The following is a 22,452-nucleotide window of genomic DNA, read 5'->3' as shown; positions in this document are numbered from 1 at the left end:
ATAATGCTGAAAATTTGACTGAAGTAATCATACTTGGAGAAAAACTGTGGAAATAAGCCACGATCTAAGCAAATAAAAATTAAAAATTGAGTAGTAGCTATAATTCTCTGTGCCTTATGCCCCTTGTGGGCTCAAGAAAGAAAAAACGGTATGGTTGAAAACAGAGGATTGGATCTCTTAGGAAACCTAAAAAAGGATGCATTACTTTAATTTATAATAGAAAAATCAACTGAAGAAATATAATGGACAGGAAAGAAGAGATTTTATGTCACTACAGGTACAGTAAGAGCAGCAAAAGGCAAGCCGAGTAAATGTAATAAGTCACAGAACAAGTTGTTTCATATGAATTTATTGGGGAAAAATAGAGTTTTGTTAGGTAGTGTGAATATAAATGAAATATTGGCTATGGGGTGCTGGGAAAAGGAACGTTGTACTTCATTTTTAAAAGAATCAATGAAAATTGCTGTTGAAAGGGCAGTTAGGGTTTATTCATAGTATGTCTATATGTCTGATCAGACTGGGATATACTGGACCTGACTGTTGTCCTCTGTCGCAGGAGTAATTATTGACTTGACTGAAGTTACTCCTGCTTTATGCCAGGGTAATGAGAGCCGAATCAAGCCTCTGCTTTTTACACCAAATATCCAAATCCTTAATTTTTGCTTTGGTGTCTTTTTTCTGGAGAAAAAATACAACAGATGCATTAAAGCAAAGTCAACAGAAAACAGTTTCACAGAAGAATCTGTGTTATAATTTACTTTAAACAACATTTCTTTTAAGGATAGTATGTAGGTGGCTGTGTTTAGTATCTTGAGCTGCTGAAGAGAAACACTCACATCTGAAGAGACTCTTCAGAATGATTTTACGTCATACTAATTATCTAACTTCTGCAGCTTTCAGTATAAAACAAGCTATACTGTGATAATAAAGTTAGAGTAAATTCATTGCTTTAACAAAATGAATACTTATGCACCTACCCTTTATTAAATAGAAATTTCCCCACATTAGACATTATTCCCTCCCTATTGTGAAAAATGTTAGTATTTAACAGGGCTGAAATCAATAGGGCTGTATGGAAATAAGATTCTGAAGGAATTACTCTATAGAAAGTGTGTCACTGTTTGTTTTTATCAGTTTTATTAATCCTGCTATAGAATTCTATAGCAATTATATAATTCTTCATAAAATTCTATAGGGTGCTTTTGAAAAATAATTGCAGAACTCTCACTGTTTTATCTCATCCTATAGGACTTTTGCATACACTCCTGAACACTGGGTAAATTGAAGAGTCTGATCTACAGTCTGTGTCTCTTGCCCATCTCCAGCATTAAACTATATAAGCAAAGGAACATGAGAATTTTCTCTGCTGTTTTAAATAAGGATTGGAAGGCAATACACCCAAGACTCTCAGTAAGAAAGGGAGGGTGTCGCAGATTGGTGAAGAGAGAGAAAGGGAAAAAGGGAAGAAAATAATTCAAACCAGAGACAGAAGGAAGGGGAAAGGTGAAAAAATGGAATGAGGATAAAAAGGCAAAGCAAAAAGGGGAAATGGCAGCTCAAGCAGAGTGAGGAATGAAGAGATCAAATAGATAAAAGGACAAACCGTTTGATTTTATTTGTTTTATTTTGCTCTCCTGTTGTAAAATCAGAACTCGTTTGGTTTATTTAATTTTAATTTTTTTAAGCATATCAGTATACAAACTGGTGCAACCCTTTGGCTTCTGGAAAGGTGCGGATGGCCTCGGTTCAGCATACTTTTGGGACCCCTCTTTAGTCCTTTTGGGGGTACCTTAGGTGTAGCTGAGGCAGCTTCACCTTAGGAGCGTTGCATTTCACTTCCAAAGTTCACATTATGCCGAGCTCGAACCCAACAGGAAGATTGGCAGTGTGAAAATATGTAAGTGTCAGAACAGGTTTAAAGAGCCACAGTATCCGAAAGGGAATAAATATCATGAAAGTTCAGGAGTACTTGTGGCACCTTAGAGACTAACCAATTTATTTGAGCATGAGCTTTCGTGAGCTACAGCTCACTTCATCAGATGTATACCGTGGAAACTGCAGCAGACTTTATATATACACAGAGAATATGAAACAATACCTCCTCCCACCCCACTGTCCTGCTGGTAATAGCTTATCTAAAGTGATCATCAGGTGGGCCATTTCCAGCACAAATCCAGGTTTTCTCACCCTCCACCCCCACACACAAATTCACTCTCCTGCTGGTGCTAGCCCATCCAAAGTGACAACTCTTTACATAATCAAGTCGGGCTATTTCCTGCATAAATCCAGGTTTTCTCACATCCCCCCCACCCCCATACACACACAAACTCACTCTCTTTGTCACTTTGGATGGGCTAGCACCAGCAGGAGAGTGAATTTGTGTGTGGGGGTGGAATCCTTCTTTTTGTAGTGTTTGTAGGAAGGTCTCTGTGGATTAGTATGTTGTTCAGAGGTGTGTTGGAAATATTCCTTGAGTCGGAGATGTCGAAAAATAGGATTCTAGGTCACCACAGAACTGTATCATGTTCGTGGGGGTGGAGGGGCAGAAGAAGAGGCCCCAAGATAGGACAGATGCTTCTGCTGGGTTAAGAGTATAGTTGGATAGATTAACAATATTGCTGGGTGGGTTAAGGGAACCATTGCTGTGGCCCCTTGTGGCATGTAGTGGTTTAGATAATTTAGTGTCCTTTTTCTTTTGTAGAGAAGCAAAGTGTGTGTTGTAAGTGGTAGTTGAGCAGGCACAGAGTGAGGCACTCCACAACAGTGGGTTTAATCTCGTCCCCTTTTTCCACAAGATAAGGTGGGGGATGCATGGGCTGATTTCTAATATTTTGCACTCTCTTTGTAGTTGCGTTCCCTGCTATACCTCCTCCGCCCCACTCTGGTCTCCTGACCTATCGTGTAAGGTGCACTCATTTTATATGCCTAATGGACACAGGTTACCCTTCTTCCCCACTTCTCATAAATTTTGATACATGATATTGTATCATGTAACAATTGCTAAATATACAGAGGGGGACGTTTTCAGAGGCGCTCAGTGTTGACCTAACTCTGGTCTCTTTGAAGTCAATGTTAAAGTTCCCATTGCCTAAATCTGGGAGCAGAACTAGGCTCTTTTAGGTAAGTTTGAGCCCATATATATATTTTAAGGTTGGTAGGGACCATTGTCACTAGCTAGTCTGATCTCCTGCATGACACAGATCATAGAATTTTGCCCAGTATATTCTTGCATCAATCTCAGTTAGCTGCCCTCCTCACTTAATCAAAATTCCTTTTTAAATCAGTGGGACTGTTGCTTCACCGTGCTCTTTTGAATCAGGCTTTCAATCCTTCTCTACAAAGAAAAGTTGTATTATTTATACTGATGTATTATATACATATGATTATATCAGTTTTGTAGCCCGATCTATAGATTATGTATTACTTATATTGATTACTTAAGAATTCACAGTAATCACACTGAGGTTTGACAGATTCTTGTCCCAAGATCAGGCCCAGTGTTATTAAAACTATTAAAACTAAAAAAAATGTTCAGTTGGGAACCCTGACATGCACAATTGCAACACTCACACTTTAAGAACGCTTCTGTATTTACAGTAGTTTGTTAATACATTTAGCAAAGTTACAAACACTCTAACCCAGCAAGATATTTAGAGATAATACAGCATGTACATCTGAACATCCATCTACAAAGTTCATGGGCCTCAAGCCTTATGCTAACTGCTGAAACCTGTGTCTGACAGGATCCAGGCTAAAGTTCTAAATGCCCCATGGGCTACAGTATAACTGTTCTGTGTGGGGACACTTACGCTAGAATAAGTGTCCACACGAGGTGGGGGGCAGGGATTATACTGGTATAAATAGTCTGGTTTAAATTCACGATTAAAACGTTTCTGTTTAGGTGAGGGATTATCGTCATATAAAGAGACATACTAAATGTTCATTAGGTTTCATGGCTATATTCTTTCAGTAATGAATGCCTCCTAATATAACAAAAGCCTAACACTTGAAAACAACATTCAGGCTCAATAGAAAGCAAAAAGTCTTGCTGTTAACATTGTCTATGACTTTGCTAATGGAGGGAGTTTAAATTTTAATAAAAGAAAATTAAACATAATTAGGAAATCCGTCCCATTTTGATGTCTGCTTTGTGTTACTTAGTACATAAATATTTTATAATTTGCTTTATTCCAACTTTTGCCATACATATCATCTCCAGTGTTGTGACATTGTTCTTCTGATTCCCTGTTCTCTTGGAACTCGTTGGAATTTAGTTCTACAAATTATGTTAAATTCACATTCTCTCTTTTGATAGCTGCATTGAAATGATCACTACGTGCACAGCTGTGGATTTCTAATTAGCTGCGTGCAGAGAGGTACAATCTCTATTTGCAAAGGCAGGGCAAGTGCTATAAGGTATTTTAATACCAGGGTAGGTCAATCACATTATAATTAGCTCTAATTAGCACTCACAGAAGCTGTAACTTTTTAAAAAAGCTTTCAGCCAGGTGACACTCAGGTGAAAAATTGTTTGCTGCCTGCAAAACAATTAAAAATAATTAATTTCAATTCTGATTCTGAGGCATATGACTAAAAGGCAAGTACATTAGCTTGCCGAGGAAATGTGTTTTGCAAAGTAAAATTTAATACACAGAGCAGAATGTTCTCTAAAAGTGGTGATCAGTAAACCAATTACATTGTAATTGTAATGTTTGTCAAATTTAGTCCTGAGCTTTTGTTTAATGTTTAAATTGCAATTGTGCTTTAAAGTGACTGTGAAACTGGCATTATGAGATTCCAGGTCAAATTTGCTCACTTTGCTATAAAGCATATCCATCTATTTTATAACTGCCAGCCCAGCAAACTTTTTGTTTGGCTATTGGACAGATGTGTATTTTCCTTCAGCTGAGGTAAATGGACATAGCTCCTTTGACTTCCGTGGAACTATGCCAGTTTACATGACTTAAGGATCTGACCCATATTCTGAATTATTAGTATTTAACTTTTCAGCTAAGGCTTGTGTCATTCTTGCTATTTGCACCTCCTTCCATTCACCCCAGGTCATTAGAAAACAAAGAGTTATAGGGCAGGACATTGCACTTAAATCATTTGTTTTCCTTTCATCTTTTTCCTCCTCCTTTATTTATGTGTAGATATTTGTTTCTTTCCAAAATCTGGCAGTTCAGTGAGAGATTACAGATTGCACATTAACACAACCAGGCATATTCCTGTCTTTGCTGTCTGCTCCTCATTCATATAGTACACAAAATTCCATAGGGTAAAAGTTAGGAGACCATATTGCATGATTAAGTACAATAAAGCTGCCTATCTAGAAAGAGACCATTTGAAAAGTTGATTTTTTTAAAAAATAATTGATGGAAACATTAAATAATTTGGGGATGGTGCTGCACTAGAATTATAGTGCTCTGGAAGTGTCTATGTCTACACTACCCACCGGATCGGCGGGCAGCGATCGATCCAGCGGGGATCGATTTATCTCATCTAATCTAGACACGATAAGTCGACCCCTGAGCGCTCTCTCATCGACTCCTGTCCTCCACTGCCGTGAGAGGCGCAGGCGGAGTCAACGGGGGAGCAGCAGCAAAGTCGACTCACCGCGGTGAAGACACCACGGTAAGTTGATCTAAGTACGTCGACTTCAGCTATGTTATTCACGTAGCTGAAGTTGTGTAACTTAGATCGATCCCTCCCACCACCCCAGTGTAGACCAGGGCTTAAGAATAAACATCTATTAATAAATGACAAACAAACTACATTTAAAATATGTAAAACCACAAAAACAATGGAAATTTACTTGTAAGTCTTATCCAACCCTGAAGTTCAGAGGAGCAGTTCTAAAATACTGTTCTTTATAAATCTGTGGTCATCTAGGATTTCACAGGTGTTACTATTCTGCACACCCGGGAAACTTTTCAGTGACAGTGAAGATAGAACTTGCACCCTCCTGCTACAAAAGCACAAATCCCGATCACTTCAGAATCTGTTAGCTTGTAATTATAGGTAATTATAGCTAGGGCTTCTGACACACCGGTGAGCAATTCTGATTTCATCCCCCACGCACACACATGCAAACACATATATATTAATAGGTTTTCTATTCTCTTACTCTCTCTGCAAGCGTGTGTACCCCTGGTATTCAGAATTCATCAAAAGCTAAGGAAGAAATATTGTGTGGGCCACTAGTTAAAGTACTGACTCCATATCATTTTCACTACAGTGTAAAGTAGGATACCACACCACATATGTGAAGCAGTGGATATAAGGTTTCCTGCCTGTGACTGTTTGGGAGCTGTGGAAGGTGATGGGGTAGGGAAATACTGGTGTATTTCTATATAAGTTTTCCCAGGTAAAATGGCCAATCCCTCCTGATTGAGGCATAACTAACTACACCCAGATACCAGTATTTGCGAGAATATTGTACCTGCCAGTATGAAGCCCACTTCTTGTGCTTTCAGGCAGACTGTGTGTATTATATTCATATTTCTTTTTTTTTTTTCAACACAAATTAGAACTGTCATTTGCTTGGATCTTCAATAAATATCCATCGTTTGTACAAGAGGACAGTCGTCGATTTGTGTCTCAAGAGACTGGGCATCTCTACATAGCTAAAGTGGAGCCATCAGATGTAGGAAATTACACCTGTGTTGGGACCAGCACTGTAACAAATACCAGAGTTCTCAGTTCACCAACCCCTCTAGTGCTGCGCACAGATGGTATGACTTCAATCTGAAACTGTATATTGATTAAAACTGCTATCTACATACACATAGTATCTGGACCATGCATTTTTGTCATATGTAGAGTAATCTTCCATGCATATCAAGAATAGTAGTTTCTAATCAAAAGATTCGTGCTGACTGTGAACTACTCTACTGTACACTTAAAATTATTTGTCTCATAGGAAGAAAATCCTGAGGCCCACGCATTTTTTTTAAAACAGTGTGCATTTGATCAGAAGAGATGGATAGTTTGAACCTAACTTGCTGTAATGCTAAAGAAAAAGGCAGAGCTATACAAATAAAAACTACTGATCTTTTGTCCTTCTCATAATTAACAGGTGTTATGGGTGAATATGAACCCAAAATAGAAGTTCAGTTTCCTGAGACACTTCCTGCAGCTAAAGGTTCAACAGTGAAACTGGAATGTTTTGCCCTAGGAAAGTAAGTTCTTATATACTTTATTATACTTAAAAACATGTATTTAGGCAACATAGCAATTTAAATATGACTTCAAGTTACCTTGAATAAAATCAATATGATGTTATATTAAATTTATTCAAACCATCCGTGGCATGCCAACACACATACATAGAATTCTCATTATACTGTTAACTGATGCTGTCATAATACTTCTTTTCTTTGACTTCGTAAATATCCATAAAAACAGTTTCTTACCACATCATCATGGTTCTTTCCTCTTATCCAAACTTAATCCCTTCTGCTCTTCACAAATGGTTTGAGAACCAGTCTTAATTTATGCAAATGTATTTGCCAATTATTCTGTGGGTAATTTGATGAGAGCTTTGCCAAGTATTCATTAATTAGAGTGTGAGATTGGCAACCTAAATCACATAATACTGCTTGTGCTTATTGAATAGGTGACTGAAACTTTTAAAATCAGAGAATTAATGAACAGCAATAGAAGAATGCAAATTTCAAAAGTGCTGAGCCTTAACCTATCTCTCTTCCCATGGAAGTCAATCATAAAACTGCCTTTGACTTCAGTGGGAAACCAACGCTACGATTTTTTGAAAATCCTATTCTAAAGTATTTCTGGAATGAAAGTACTGGGATTTGTAGAAAGTTTTACAAACACTGAACAGTCATCCAAATTATTGTGAATAATGGACAATTTGCCAACACAAATAATAGTGAACCAAACACAATGCATAGATTTGCAGATCAGTTTCTTCAGTATTCCACCATCTCTAATATATGTTGTATATTAGATAAAAATTGACTACAAATCTTTTTTTCTTTAGTCAGTTTTGAGGTTATTTTAATTTCATATTATGTATATAATGTTGTCAAATGAGTGTGTTTAAGCAAACTTTTTAAAAGTAACTAATCCCATAAATTTCTTTTTAGCCCGGTGCCTCAGATAAACTGGAGAAGAACTGATGGCCTGCCATTTCCAAGTAAAGTAAAGTTGAGGAAATTCAGTGGCATGATTGAAATTCCAAATTTCCAGCAGGAGGATGCAGGCCTCTATGAGTGCATTACTGAAAACTCAAGAGGGAAAAACATTGCAAGAGGACGTCTCACCTATTATGGTAGGAAGCTTTCCTCGTCACAAAATAAGAGTGCAATTTACGTAGGACAGACTATTGATATGTGATTTAATACAGTACCATAGAATTCCTGCAGTTAAAAATCAGGTGCCATCTAATTGCTACCTGAGAAGGAGAGAATCCCCACATCCCGTTCTGAAGTTTTTTGCTTAAACAGGCTTTATTCCAAGAGAAACAGTCTTTAAAGCTTCAAAAATAGGAAATGAGGGTTTTCTCCTGCTAAGAACAGTTCATGTTCAGAGCACTCCTGGAAGTGGTATGGGAGGAACTACATTGAATAAATTGCCTGTTGCAACAGAATAGTTAGTTACCTAAAACTCTAATTTTTTTTTATACTGTCATCGATGCATACGTCAAAGCTTTCCAGTGGCCATAATAGTTTTGCAGACTACATGTGGAAGCCATACTTCCATTTAAATAAATAAGCAGATTTTTGAGGATCCTTTTGGGATTATCAAATCATATTTACAGGAAAATTAAATTCCATCTTGGTTTGGAAAAAATGATTCTAGAAAACTCTCAAATCCCTTTTGTTCAAAAGGGCCAATGAGGCTTTAAAATGAATAAATAAATTAGGGAATGTAATCTAACTTAGAAAATTAAGAAACGTGGAATTTAATAGCTGGAGAACAGCTACAGTCTCTTGTGCATTTAAAACTATACAGCCAATTGAAAATCAACAATGCATATTGGTGTTTTCTTAATGGTAAAGTGATTTACAAGCAAACTGGCAATTGACAACTTTTGTAAAAGTCAAATCTCAGCAAATGTAATTTTCCTTAGGAGTAGCAATTAAACGAATTGTTTCACTTTATGCTATGAAATGTTTACTTCATGTAAGATTATTTTAACAAAGATACAAAAGTTGTATATACAAGGACAGAATGTAGACTCAAAGAAGATCACAGAAATATTCTTTTCAGATGTTTATTCTTTGATACAGTACACAAAGCGCTACAGCATAGATTTCCTGAATTTTGATTCAATTTATATAAAGGTGATTTTACAAATAAGTGGAAAGGCAAATTTTCCCCCGTCTTCAATTAAATGAAAAAGGATAGACTGATTTTCCATGTGCAGGTTGCAGTTATGAATCCTACAATAAACATTATATATATAAAATACAGTACAAAAAGGCTAGGATTAATCATCTGCCAGCACCACATCTGAGACTTGGCTCTATGCACTGCTTTTCATAGAGTGACTTTCATTAGCAACTTGCAAAGTCTTAATTAAGTGACAGTACATCCATTGAGTTTGTCACTTGTTTACAGCAGTTTTACAACAGTGTAATAAACACATTGATTTATGAGCCACACCACCACAAACCTGGTGTAACACACTGGTTCAAGACAACTGATTTATTGGTTACTTGGCATAATTTAACCTACAGGACACTGTTTCCTATGTTGCATTGGGGCTCCTAGAGGACACCGGGCCTGAATCAAAGAAAGTTTCTGCACAAAGGATAGCAGGACTGGGTTGGGACTACTGAGAACAGAGTCCTGACCTTCCTGATCTTAGAACCATAAAAGGATGAAAATGCTCACTGCAAACTCTGTATCCACGTGGGAATTTGAACTCTCTCAGAGTTAGTATTCAGCTACAGTGTTGGGGATAGGTTCATCCCTATTATTGATGGTTAAGACAATAACTCTGTTGCTCTGTTGACATAAGTAGCAAACCAACCAGTCTATATTAAGGAAAGTGTATTTATATAACTTTTTTCTTTTGACAGCTGGGGGATTGTTTGTAGATTAATACTGTTCCGTAACTGAAGATGCTACCTTCATGTGACTCTGATATTTACTTGTCACAGACTGTGATATCACAAGTCAGAAATCTTTCTGGTAAAGAAATGTAAGCTTAAAGTATATGCAGTTTAATCATCCAGTAAACTCCTGTGTCAGTTATTTGGAGTTCCTGAGGAAGTTAGTCTGAGAAGCACAGGGTGAGAAATTTAGTTAAAACTAATGCAATATATTAAGGATTCAGAAAAGATCAGTCATCTGCTAGAAAGCACCAACTCTGGTAAGATACATTATAATGCATGGTGGTGCGGGTTGGCTGGTGTTTAAAGGTTTTATGACTCTGAGATGCTTCTGTTACTCGTATGTGGTGAAATATGCACATAACGAATGAAGAATCTAATATGATTCACGGGGCGGGGTATATCCTCCTCTCACACAGTCACCACATTAACCTGCCCTCTTTTCTCATCAAAAAGTTTGATGTTTTTACTAATTATGGCCCTCATTCCACAAAGCACTTAGTCTTGTGTTTGACTTTAAGCATGTGCTTAATTCTTATTGACCAATAAGATTTAGGGACATGCTTGAAGTTAATCACATGCTTAAGTACTTTGCTGAATAAGGTTGGACTGTGGCTTAAAGTTAAGTATATTCTAAGTGTTTTTCTGAGTCTGGGCCTGTTTTATCTGTAAATACTATATTGGAGGGGTGAGCGTATTTCCTTGTGCTTATTAAAAATGCCATGCACACCAGTGGAACTGTATAAATAATGGAGCAGGTGGTGTTATTCTAATTCAGCACTGGGTTCTTAATCACTACTTTCAACACTTTTCTGAAGTTGCTAATTAAAATAGATATCTAAAACAAATATTCTTGACTCTTTTGTAATGTCACTAAGATCATATTAATTCTCTTAATTATTTCTTTCCTGAAGGAGTTTATTAGGGGATGATCCAGCATCAAGTTAACAACTTATTTTTCTTTCCATAGTTCTAACATGTTTAATACCTGATTTCTCCACACTACAGTCCTTGTCTTTTAAAAATTGAAAACTTAGGTCAGATACTGCTCTAATTTATTATATCACCATGACATAGATAGATTCCCCGCACCTTCAGTATTGTGCTCTGTTACGATCACCCCCATCCCATAAAACATCAATTAAGATGTTTGGAGGCATGGAGACGCTTCCAGATGAGGAGAGGTGAAAAAGATTACTTTTTATATAGATTAGAGATAAATAAGAGGTGACAAGATAAAAGTACCTAAAATAAGTATAGATGTCTGTGAATTCCTCTTTACCCTATCTCGTCATGCAAAAAAAGTTACAAAATAAAATTAGTAGCCAACACATTTTAAAATGATCAAAGGAAATGCATTTTTAAACACAAAATGAGCCAGTGGAACTCAACTGATGCAACTATTATTGAGGCAAAGAGCTTAATGGAGGGGCACAGTTCCCTCCCTTTTCCTTTCTTGCTCCTTAGGTTCGGCATTTTTCTGCTGGTCTATAATAGCAATACATTACTATTGTGCTGGCCAGCACATTCGCAGCAAAACCAAGGCTCTGTCCATTCCCTGGCCACTCACTTAGGAGAGCAATGGGTGAACAGCAACCTCCCTATTTCTGCTCACCTGGACCCAAGGTCTGGCAAGCGTAAGGTGAAAGGAGGATTTACACCCTTATGCAGGTGTATAGACCAAGAGACAGTCAACCCCCTTATAAATTGTTGGTGTATAAGCTGCTGGTGATCTGGGTCTGCAGTAACGTAATGGTAAAGCTACATTGAGATTGCAGTATCTTTGAAAATAGAGCTTTACCAGAGCAATCGAATTAGAGACACGCTAAAATAGTAGCGCTTTTGTCAGATAACCTCACTCTGTCTTGTTCACAGAGATTTCTTCACAACATTAATTACAAAACTAGAAATAAACAAATTAACATTGGTGAGTTGCTGAGCTTGATCAACTTGAAACTTAATCATCAATGGTATCTAATGATTTAATTGCTTTGCTACTGACACAGATTGTTAATCTTTTTATGTACTAACATTTTCCCCAGTTATTAAAAATTACAAAAGATAAGTCTGATTGCTGGAGGTATTGAAGGCAGTTTATGGGGTTTTTTTGCGGTGTGCTTTTGTTTACAGAGGATGGGGCACCTCCAGGTGGTAACCCCAAAATCTCACTTATTTTGCCAAAAAAAAAGAGGCAAATTAATGCTTAGTCATTTAGTTTTGTATATACAAATAAGCTCATCACTTCCATAGACATGGTGGTAAAGTAGCTTGAGAGTCAGAGCCTGAGATTGGGAAAAATATTGCACTGTTATCTAGAAAAGCAGAGAAGAAATTTTCCATTTTGCCAAATGTCATAAGGTGGTAATTTTGGTTCAACTGTTGTAACTAATTTTTCTACTAACGTATTGCCTGACTACTGGGTCAGCAGAAAACACAGGCCAGTACAGTTGAGTTTTTCACCCCAGTTCCCTCCATGTCTTCCCTGTAGGGAGTTCCCCATCTCTATGCAACTGGGAACAGACCAGATCTTTGCTCAGAGCCTGGTCTTAAGATCCCCCTCAGGAGGAACTCCCTACCATTCTCTGCTTTGGCTCCATGGCTCCCTTTGTCACAGAGTTTTCATGAGGTTTTAGACAAGAGGAATAAGTTCCTCCCTTTGTCCAAGAGGAGAATCTTCAAATTACCTTATCTTGGGAAATGTTCCCTATGAAGCTACTGCTTCTCGAGGTTCCAGCAGGGGCATTACACATTAGGAGGAGGCCATTGCTGTCTTGAGAGTTGGAAGACCAAGGCTGAGATTGTCTGGAAAACCATCCGACTCCAAAAGCTCCTCTTGATTTTTCCAAGTCTGGGCAGATTTCCCTGTTTATGTGTGGAGTTTCATGGTGTGCCCTCATCTGGGTGTGAACTACTGCAGAAAATGGATGTTTGACATAATCAGGGGAGGATATAAAATAGAACTCATTGATTGTCCTGGGGGGCAAGTTTATCCATCCCCAGAATTTTTAATTAAAATAAAACAGCACTATCAACAAGTCCTTCATAGGACCAATAGTTTCTCCTGCATAATGGAAGATAGAACCAGTTCTGTAGAGAGACAGATATTTTGGTAAGGTCACAAGATTTTGTGGTACCAAAAAGAAAAACCTGTAGGGACCAATAGTTTCTCCTGCATAATGGAAGATAGAACCAGTTCTGTAGAGAGACAGATATTTTGGTAAGGTCACAAGATTTTGTGGTACCAAAGAGAAAACAAAGTGATGTAGTCCATTTTAGATCTCAGATCTCCTAACAAGATCAATATTCCAGGTGGAAATCCATCATTACATTATCTTCCCAAAATTTCAGAAAGTGGAAATAAACTTCTTGGAGATCTATTGAAGATATGATCAGGGAGAGTCAGCCAGAGATACTTTAGCTTTTGCTACAACAAGAAGCATTTTCAATATAGAATACTTCCCTTGTAGTGTTGTAACTGGTATACAGGTATTCTCAAATGCCCTTTCATACCTCCATTCAGATGACAAACTTCTCATCATGTCACACATGGCCCAGCAGCCAACACTGAAAGCCTTTGGGAGCAAGTGTGAGCAAAGAAATGGATGGGCCAATTAAAGCCCTCACAAAATTCCCCATCTGAGTTATCAGCTAAGAAAAACTTTATTTTAGAAGAGAAATGGAAGAAGGTATTACCTGATTCCTCAGGGTTCTGCACTAAAAAGGAAACTCACAGTCAGCTGGCTCAGCAAAATGCACTTCGAACTGACAGAGTCCCGTTCAGCCTTTTGGCACATCATGGGCCAGAAGGGAAGTTTATTTATGAATCTATTTGCATTCAAATCCAGGTAGAAAACCAAAAGAGGTATTGCATGAGGAAAAGAGTGGTTCTGTTATCTCAGAAGTGGGCTAAAAGGCCTCCTTTCTGCCTTTTTCCCCTCTCAGCCACTGAGAGTAAAGAATATTGTGAAGGAACAGGCCAAAGTGATTTTATTCACCTTCTTGTTAACCCTCAGAAGGTCTTGATTCTCAGTCCTGATTTAAATATATCTGGAACTGCTTCTCAAACTCCCAATACACACTCGCACATAACAGTGCAACAGGGACTTATCCCTGTCCCAGACCAAAATCTAGCACTGCCTTACCCATCATCTGGGAAGCTAAGAGGAAGGTTTGAACTACCGTCATGCATTTGAGAACGTGATACACAGCCTGTTAGTATTTCAGGGGAAATTCACAAATGATATCAATTTATCACTTGATGTAACAAGGGGCACACATCGGGATAAGCCAACTGATGATGGGGCTCAAAGCCAATGTTTCTTGGAAAGACAAGTCAGACTGCAGGTACATTGCACCGTAAGATACCCAAAAGAGTCTTTCATCACTGTCACGTAACAAATTCCTGAGGACCACAACTCTGACAAAACGCAGATTGCTATCATGATCTTGATCTGTATACTACAAATCCTAATAAAACCCACTTTCAGCTTCACAGTGATGGTCTCTTACTTGTCTCACTGAAAAGGTGTTGTCTACTCACCGCTTCCTTGTCCCAGGGGGTTTCAGAGCTTCGTTTGTTCTCAGTGAAACCTCAGTGAAACCATGGTCTATCAAACATGGTAGTTTTGTGAACTAACCAGGCCTCCATCCTCAAGGTCACCACAATCTATCTCCTATAATAGGAAGTGGTGTTTGTTGTCCTTCTGGATGAATCTGAATATCCTAAACAAGTAAAATGCATAAGTTAATGCAAACAGAGCCTAGAGGAGAGTAAAGATGTATGTAGCTGAGATACTCAAATCTTTTGGTTTAACTCCTCTCATTACCAGACACTATTAAAAAAAAAGTGTTTTTTTCTGGGGGGTGGGGATGGAGAGATCATATTCATGCTATGAGGAAGTACGTAAGACTACTATTACCATGGTCTTACATCCACACTTTCTCAAACCTTATGGAGTTCACACCCTCACACCTGCTAATGCACCATTTTGTGGAAGGGTATTATGGAAAAGGGTACCCTAGTAACCCTTACATTCTTACATGGTTAAACTGAATCCTTCGCCCTGTCTAGAAATGATGTACTGTTTTCTGTATCCTACTGTGTAGAGTGTCTGGCATGGAGGGGACTCAGAAAGGGAAAATTCTGTCTTACCTGCAAGTTTTTATTCTAGGACCCTCTATGTCAGTCTGACCCTCCCTCAGAGGATTGCATTATGTCCTTTTTTTCCCCTTGCTATTGCTCATTTGTTAAATAGTTTGAAAGAAAAGAGGGTGTTCCTTAAATTTCATGTTAAGGCTCTGCTGCAAATGGTGTGAGTTGAATAGTGCCTTTGAACTTATAGTTAGTATTGTTCAGCTTTGGAATCTATTGTTCTAAAGAGTTCTTCCTTGCGGGGTCATCCTGAGCCCAGGCTCAGAGTAAAGGTCTGGTTTGCTCCCAATAGCTGTGGAGACAGACAACAAGCTGCGGTGAAAACTGATGTGGAGTGTCCTAGAATGAAAATTTACAGACAAGACAGAACTTTCCCTTTCTCGGGAATTCAGAAAATGATTAATTTTATAGCTATAAGCATCAAAGAACTTGGCTACTTTAAACCTACTTTGTAGGAATGCTTTCAAATGAGGGTATATAGCAGATGTGAAATATTGCACATGTATGGATTCATCGATAATGCAAGTACTGTTGCCTGTTTTACATAAATATTTAGGTATGCAAAGTGCAAGAACCATGCAGACATCTATGCTCAGGCTTTCATAGTGCAAGAAGCTTTAGCATAAATGGCTCTTTTTGTAACTTCAGTTTAATAATTTAGCTTTTGTGATGTATATAAATGTGATGATAGTAAGATAATAAGTTTGTGTGAAGCAGAGATGAACCTGTGTTATATTTGAGGAATGCCTCAATAAAGAGGACAGTTGAAAGTGCATTCCTTAGGCTACAAGAGGTTTTTCAGTAGAACGGTATCTGCTGAGATAGGGCATAAACAAGATCTTCAGTTTCTCTGTTCCCAGTAGCAGTTCTCCCTTGGACTCCCCTGGAATCTCATTGCTTAAAAGCCCCATTCACTGTTCCTGTCTCAGCCCTTGGGATTTTCACCTGGGAAACTCCTTTCTTCAGGGTTGCTCACCTAGCATCACATAGTCCTAAAAGATGGTCTGGTCATTAACTCTTGTTTGCACAGCTAGTCTGCAAAACAAATGAACCTCAGAAAGATTTCACAGAGGATGAGACAGAAGAGAGTGGTTTAAACTACATAATCCCCTTAACTGCCAGATGTGTACTGCGTGGTTAATTTTAACTCTTTACATGAGAGTTTCATCCCATGTACTTATACATCAGTGACCTGTAACAGGTATGATATTAGCACTTGTTAGCATAACATTATACTGTATTATTTTAATTAATTATTGTAATGAGTCCAATGTAATACACTGTCAAAACAACATCTTTTAAGGAATATAGACCTGGAGATATATTATGTTACAGAAACGGGTGAACTGCTTTGTATAAAAAGAATACCAACCCAAATCTTCATCCAAATGGCAGACTACCGATCCTGTGGCTAAGACACTGGCCTGAGAATCAGAAGATCTGGTTTCAGTTCTCAGCTGCCCTGTAGGCTGCCTATGTGACCAAAGGCAAGTTATGAATTTCTCAGAGCTGAATTCATCCCTGGTGTAGCTCCATTATAGTCACAATCTCAACAGGAATTCATTAGGCCCTTTCTGCCTCAGTAGTAGAGCGAGTGGAAATTTTTCCAACCCAAAGTGCCCTTTTTGCAAAACTGATTTTTTTTTGTGAGAACATTTCATTTTTTACTAAAAATTTTGATGTTTCTATTGGGAAAATCCAAATGATGGCTTCCCACCTGGGAGGCTTGTGTCACTTTTATTTTTCTACAAATGAAACTGACAAAATCTTTCCCAGAAAGCTGCTGAGGCTGAGCATCCTAACTCTGACCTCTCGGTCTTCCTCCAGCTCTGGGGACAGAGAGGCAGAAGGCAGCCGGGAGACCAATACATCCCATTTTGTTTCTCCCAAAAGAGAATTATTTTAGAAAACCCATCCTATGAAAAATTTTGCAATTGTTGATGTTTCATCTCCGTTTAAGATTTTTTTCAAAAGCTTGAAATATTTCATAGGAATAGATTTCCATTTTCCAGCCAGCTGTACTCAGAACCCCATCTATAAAATGTGGATATTTCCCTACCTTGCCAAGGAGTTGTGAAGATTAATGTTGGTGAGGTGCTCATTTGGGGTCCCAAATCATTCTTGAAAAAGGGTCTTAGGCTTCTAGGTCATTCAGCATTTTCAAAAACTTTACCCCGAATCTTTTTCCAACAGTCAAAACATTTCCAGGAACTGTTATTCTTCGTTTCCCCACAACCTGGCATTGTTTGAATGTGGAAAGATGTATCTATCTTGAGCAATGCTCTTTTCATAACATTTCTGGTGCGGATGTTTATCTGAACCTTTTCATATTCACCCATCATTATTTTATACTGCAGAATGCAGTAATGCTGGGTTCTCTAGGGGTCTGGGTCAACAAGTTAATAGTGACTCTGTTTATATTTTCTATGTAAAATGCTCAGAAGAAGGTGTGAGGTACTTCACTTTTTAAAATGCAGCTTTCACCCAGTAAGATTGAGTACATTAGGAAGTTAAAAATGAAAGTACTTTTCATTTATCACTGATAGCCATCTTCCAATGGTAAATTACTTATCCCCTTCCTGTTAGCAGTCAATCAAAGCTAGACTGGACAAGTACATAAGGTACCAATTCTGTAAACTTAGGTTCTGGCAGAACATTATAAGAAGGAGAATTCCAGACAACCTTCTTTTTTCAGAAGAAAATAACAATTGCAGAAAATCCATAAAATCAAGAAAGTTATTGGTTTGAGCCCTGGCAGTCTTATTTTAGCTAAGTATTACACAACCCTACATCTGGTTTTTGCAAATGCAAAGTCCAGGGTTTGTCTGTTGTGAGAGAAATAGCATATATGAGAATACAGACTTAATACAAACTTTACTTATTTCTGTTTCAAATGGAATTCATAATAATAACCTGACAAGTAACTTTCTGCTTTTCAGTGGAGAGCTGCTAAAGGGCCAGGTTATTATTACCTTTTACCCAGTTATAGCTTGTAACTGGCAGTTCCCCATTTCCCTTGTTTACAAAGGAAAGGGGTGACAGCTGTCATATGATATCTAAATTTATTTCAAGAAATGCTGAAGAGGATACAGTGTGAATGGTTCCTTTCTTTTGTGAGATAATTGGTTATTTTTACGGTCCTTCTTAAGGCCACCTTCTGGATGGCGTGCCATTTGTCACCCACGGCGGTTTACCCCAGGGCATTAGGGTAGGGCAATTTCCTCACAACTTGCCTTTAATAGGCAGCAGATTTAAAACAACCAGAAGGAAGTACTTCTTCTCACAACACACAGTCAACCTGTGGAACTCCTTGCCAGAGGATGTTGTGAAGGCCAAGACTATAACAGGTTTAAAAAAAGAACTAGATAAGTTCATGGAGGATAGGTCCATCAATGGCTATTAGCCAGGATTGACAAGGATGGTGTCCCTAGCCTCTGTTTACCAGAAGCTGGGAATGGGCGACAGGGGATGGATCACTTGATTACTTGTTCTGTTCCTTCACTCTGGGACACCTGGCATTGGCCACTGTCGGAAGACAGGATACTGGGGTAGATGGACCTCTGTTCTGACCCAGTATGGCCATTCTTATGCCTTGTGTTTTTCCAGTTCTTGTTATTTTGGGGGTTTGCATTGCATATGGTTGCAACAATGGATATTTTAAGGAGACTACTTGGTCTAAGCAAGACTTTCCAAACTGATATTCAGTCCAAAGCTTGTTCACTACAGTATAGTTGGACCATGCTGTCTGTATCCAGGTCACAATGCCTGCCTGAGAGCCCCAAATGAGGTGCTGTAAGGTGAAGCAAGCTAGCATTATCAACCATAAAGATGAAGGTAAAGGTGGAAGGCCTTGCATTTTGGGTCAGCAAGCCAGTTCAGGAAGCTAAACGTTTCCGTACTCTGAGACTGATCAACTATGAGAAAAAAAGTCATGATGTCAACAGGTTATGTAGCCATGACTTGTCTCCCTGTATCTAAAGAAGCTTGCAAGCATATAACATTGTGACAGCAATGTCATTGTCTGGTGCTTGACTGCAGTTACAGCTCCCACGACTATGAGAACTGGGGAGTTCAGAGCCCTTTGTATCTTACATATCTTGTTTAATCCATTTTCTGTTTTTGTCGTTTGTTTTTATTAATTGAGAGACGTCCCAGCTTTTTATTATTTTAGGGTGTGAGTATGTGGTTATGTGCATGAATGTATGTGTAACCATCCATAAAGACCACATGGGGAAAGAATAATCTTCTACATTTAAGTAGCCCTAAAATTTTGCCTGAAAATCATTGACTGTATGTGTTCCTAGTTCTATAAAAGCATCCAGAGAAATTAAATTGTCAGCAATATAATGTTAAATGAGAGCTGTGAAACTTTTGCTTATTAGAAAGTTTGATTAAAGTCTGCATTTGTATTAGGAGGAAATGGATTGTTCCTCATACATAATAGTGAAATCTGAGAAGAAAGTTTAAATTGGCTTTTGATGTTGTGATTTACATGAAAACAATCATTTGGTTTCTGTATTAAAATATTCACCCAGTTGTGTTTTGAGTACACTGCCATAGGAAAAAGCCTTCACTTGGAGTTTAGAAATAAATGGACAGCCACCTCTTTAGATTTCCTGGTTTAAATGTGTATTAATTTCATGATTTAACTAAACTGATTATTGAATTCCAATATTGCTGCTAATTTGTCTATTTACACTTATTTTGACCTCAATTTCTTACTGTATTGTTTAACACTTAATTACTGTAGTAATATTTTAGTACTTAGTGATATATTTAGCCTTAGTGATGCATTTTCTTAATTTTATTTTTTGTTTGTTTATCAGCTTTAATCAAATTAATTTAAAAAAGACATTGAGTCATATTTCTTTCAGTAAGCAACCCAGGTCAGAACCATAGAGAATCTTTGGGCACCAGCTGATCCACCTAGGAGCCTAATCCAGTGTTTCTAAATTAACCCTTTTGTTAGATAATTGAACAGTAATTTGCAGTTTGTTTGGGCTTTCTTGTTTTGTATTTCTTATGTAGCAAAACCTCACTGGGTCCAGATTATAAAAGATATTGAAGCTGCAGTGGAGGACAGTTTATACTGGGAATGTAGGGCAAATGGGAAGCCCAAACCATCCTACAGATGGACAAAGAATGGAAACACTCTAGCATTAGAGGTAAAGTAGGTTTTTTTCTTTGTTTGTTTGACTTTTTTTAAGTAAAGTCATATGAAATTAAGATCCCTACATATTAACTGCTAAGAGTTCATTGAGGTCTATGGAATTAACCAGGCCAGTAGGGTGGCCAACTTTCTAATTTATGAAAACTAGACACTGAGCACCGGAACCTCCCCCACCCCTGGCTCTGCCTTTCCCCAAGGCCCCACTCCTTATTCCACCTCTTTTACTCGAGGCCCTGCCCCCCGCTCCTCTTTCCCCCCCACCCACTGCTTGCTTCTCTCTCCACCACCCTCCCTCTGCCAGCTGAGCAGGGCTCTAGGGATGGAGGGGTGACTGGGGCAGGATGCGGGAGGGAGAGCCATGCTCTGGAGGTGGAGGGGTGAGTGGGGCGGGACAGAGAAGCCACAGTACCTCTCTCCACCGGAGCCATTGCTGAGTGCTCCTCCAGGCTCCAGCAGCAGCTGTGGCTCTTCCTGTCCCCCAGTGTCGGAGGCCAGTTGCTATGGACACTGCCAGGTTCCCTTTTTGACTGGACTTTCTGGTCAAAAACAGGATGCCTGGCAACCCAACAGTCCAGAGAAGCGTTAAAAATGACTTATGGTATACTTATACCTTAACTGCTGGAAAATAGTAATACAGTATTTGCACCACTAGGAGGGGAATGTGTTATACTGCAAAAACCCCATGATTTGGGAGGCCTAACTCATAATTTTTGAGTACTTGCCATTGGCAGTAGGGCACTTTGCTAGTCATAATCACAAGTGACAAAGTTAAGATCCATAACTGGATTTCCTTAATGTGGGGAAGATTTGGTGTCTGATTCAGGCCTTTTTCTCCTTAGATGGCACCATAAAGCTCTATTTGTCTCATTAAAACCATCATTACATCATTTCCAAAGTATGGAGTTCACCCCTCCATATGCAGAGATCATATGCCCTACATAAATCCCTCTTTGGACCTCGTAATGGGACTTACGCAAACTCTCTGCACATCAATGAATTCCACCCCTTTTATTTATTTCCTGTAAAACGTAATGTACATTAAAGGTTTTTTTCTTCATATCCAGGGGAGGATCCAAACTGAAGGTGGTACACTTATAATAACAAACCTAAATCTGACAGATTCTGGCATATACCAGTGCATAGCTGAAAACAAACATGGAGTGATATATTCCAGTGCAGAGCTTAGGGTTGTTGGTAAGATTAATTTTTCTTTCTACGGGGCAGGTGGAGGGCACAGAAAAATAACTTTTTGCCATTACTGCTGCAGCGAGTAACATGCACATGATCTCAAATTTTTAACCCCTCAGATGCATTCAACAAAATAAACATTTTTATTACAGCAGATAACTTCTTATCCACAGTGCTGAGGAGTTTACTCACCTGGTTCTAAAGGATTTGCTGGAAATAGCCACCATATTTACAGCCCAGTCATTCACTGCTTTAAACCGAGGAGACGGAGACAAATTATTAATTAGGGGGAGAGCAGAGACAAAGGCTTGGATGCAAGCCCAAAGATTAAAACTAATCACACGATCTGGAAGCCACGTTGGCTCAGCACATTAGTCAGTAACACTGACCTTCTGCATCCGGACTCCACTATTTCCAGGAGATAAATGTCATTTCAAAGCAATAAGCTGGTTGTATGTGCTACTTTCCTTGATCGTCAGGATAAGGGTCTGTCATTTTATGGTTCAGGTGGTCTGTGCTCATTTTAAAAACAAATGACAGTCACTTACTAGAATGAAACACTGAACACTGCAAAGTGTCATAGGGAATTCAAATGCTTTCATGCTTTTTACTTTTAAGGCGAGGGAGAGTGATTTGGAAAATTAATTGGAATGAGACCTATGTAAAAATGTATGTTTTCTGAAAACAAACTAGTTCCCTTCCAATGATAAGGTTCATAGTCAATCACTGAACCCAGCCTCAGCTTCCTAAAAATTGGATTTCCATTTAAAGTTCAGTGATTAGTATTGTTCTATGTCATGCCCATTTATTGAACTGTTAATTAATATGGAATATACTTCTACAGTCCAAGTGGTTTCATA

General features: G+C 38.4%; 1 protein-coding gene across 7 annotated transcripts in view; it reads left to right on the top strand.

The window, feature by feature from the left end:
* Positions 1–22,452, top strand: part of CNTN3 (contactin 3) — a 244,007-nt gene that overhangs the window by 160,747 nt on the left and 60,808 nt on the right. For all 7 annotated transcript variants that reach the window (XM_048856856.2, XM_048856857.2, XM_048856858.2 and 4 more), the window contains 5 exons: positions 6,531–6,734; positions 7,079–7,181; positions 8,109–8,293; positions 20,263–20,399; positions 21,469–21,598. In XM_048856856.2, the coding sequence (XP_048712813.1) occupies positions 6,531–6,734; positions 7,079–7,181; positions 8,109–8,293; positions 20,263–20,399; positions 21,469–21,598 (759 nt within the window). The remainder of the gene's footprint in view (positions 1–6,530; positions 6,735–7,078; positions 7,182–8,108; positions 8,294–20,262; positions 20,400–21,468; positions 21,599–22,452) is intronic.

Source organism: Caretta caretta, chromosome 7, assembly GCF_965140235.1.
Source record: "Caretta caretta isolate rCarCar2 chromosome 7, rCarCar1.hap1, whole genome shotgun sequence".
Lineage (NCBI taxonomy): Eukaryota > Metazoa > Chordata > Testudines > Cheloniidae > Caretta > Caretta caretta.
Note: the sequence above shows the minus strand (reverse complement) of the source record. Positions and strands in the feature narration are given on the sequence as shown.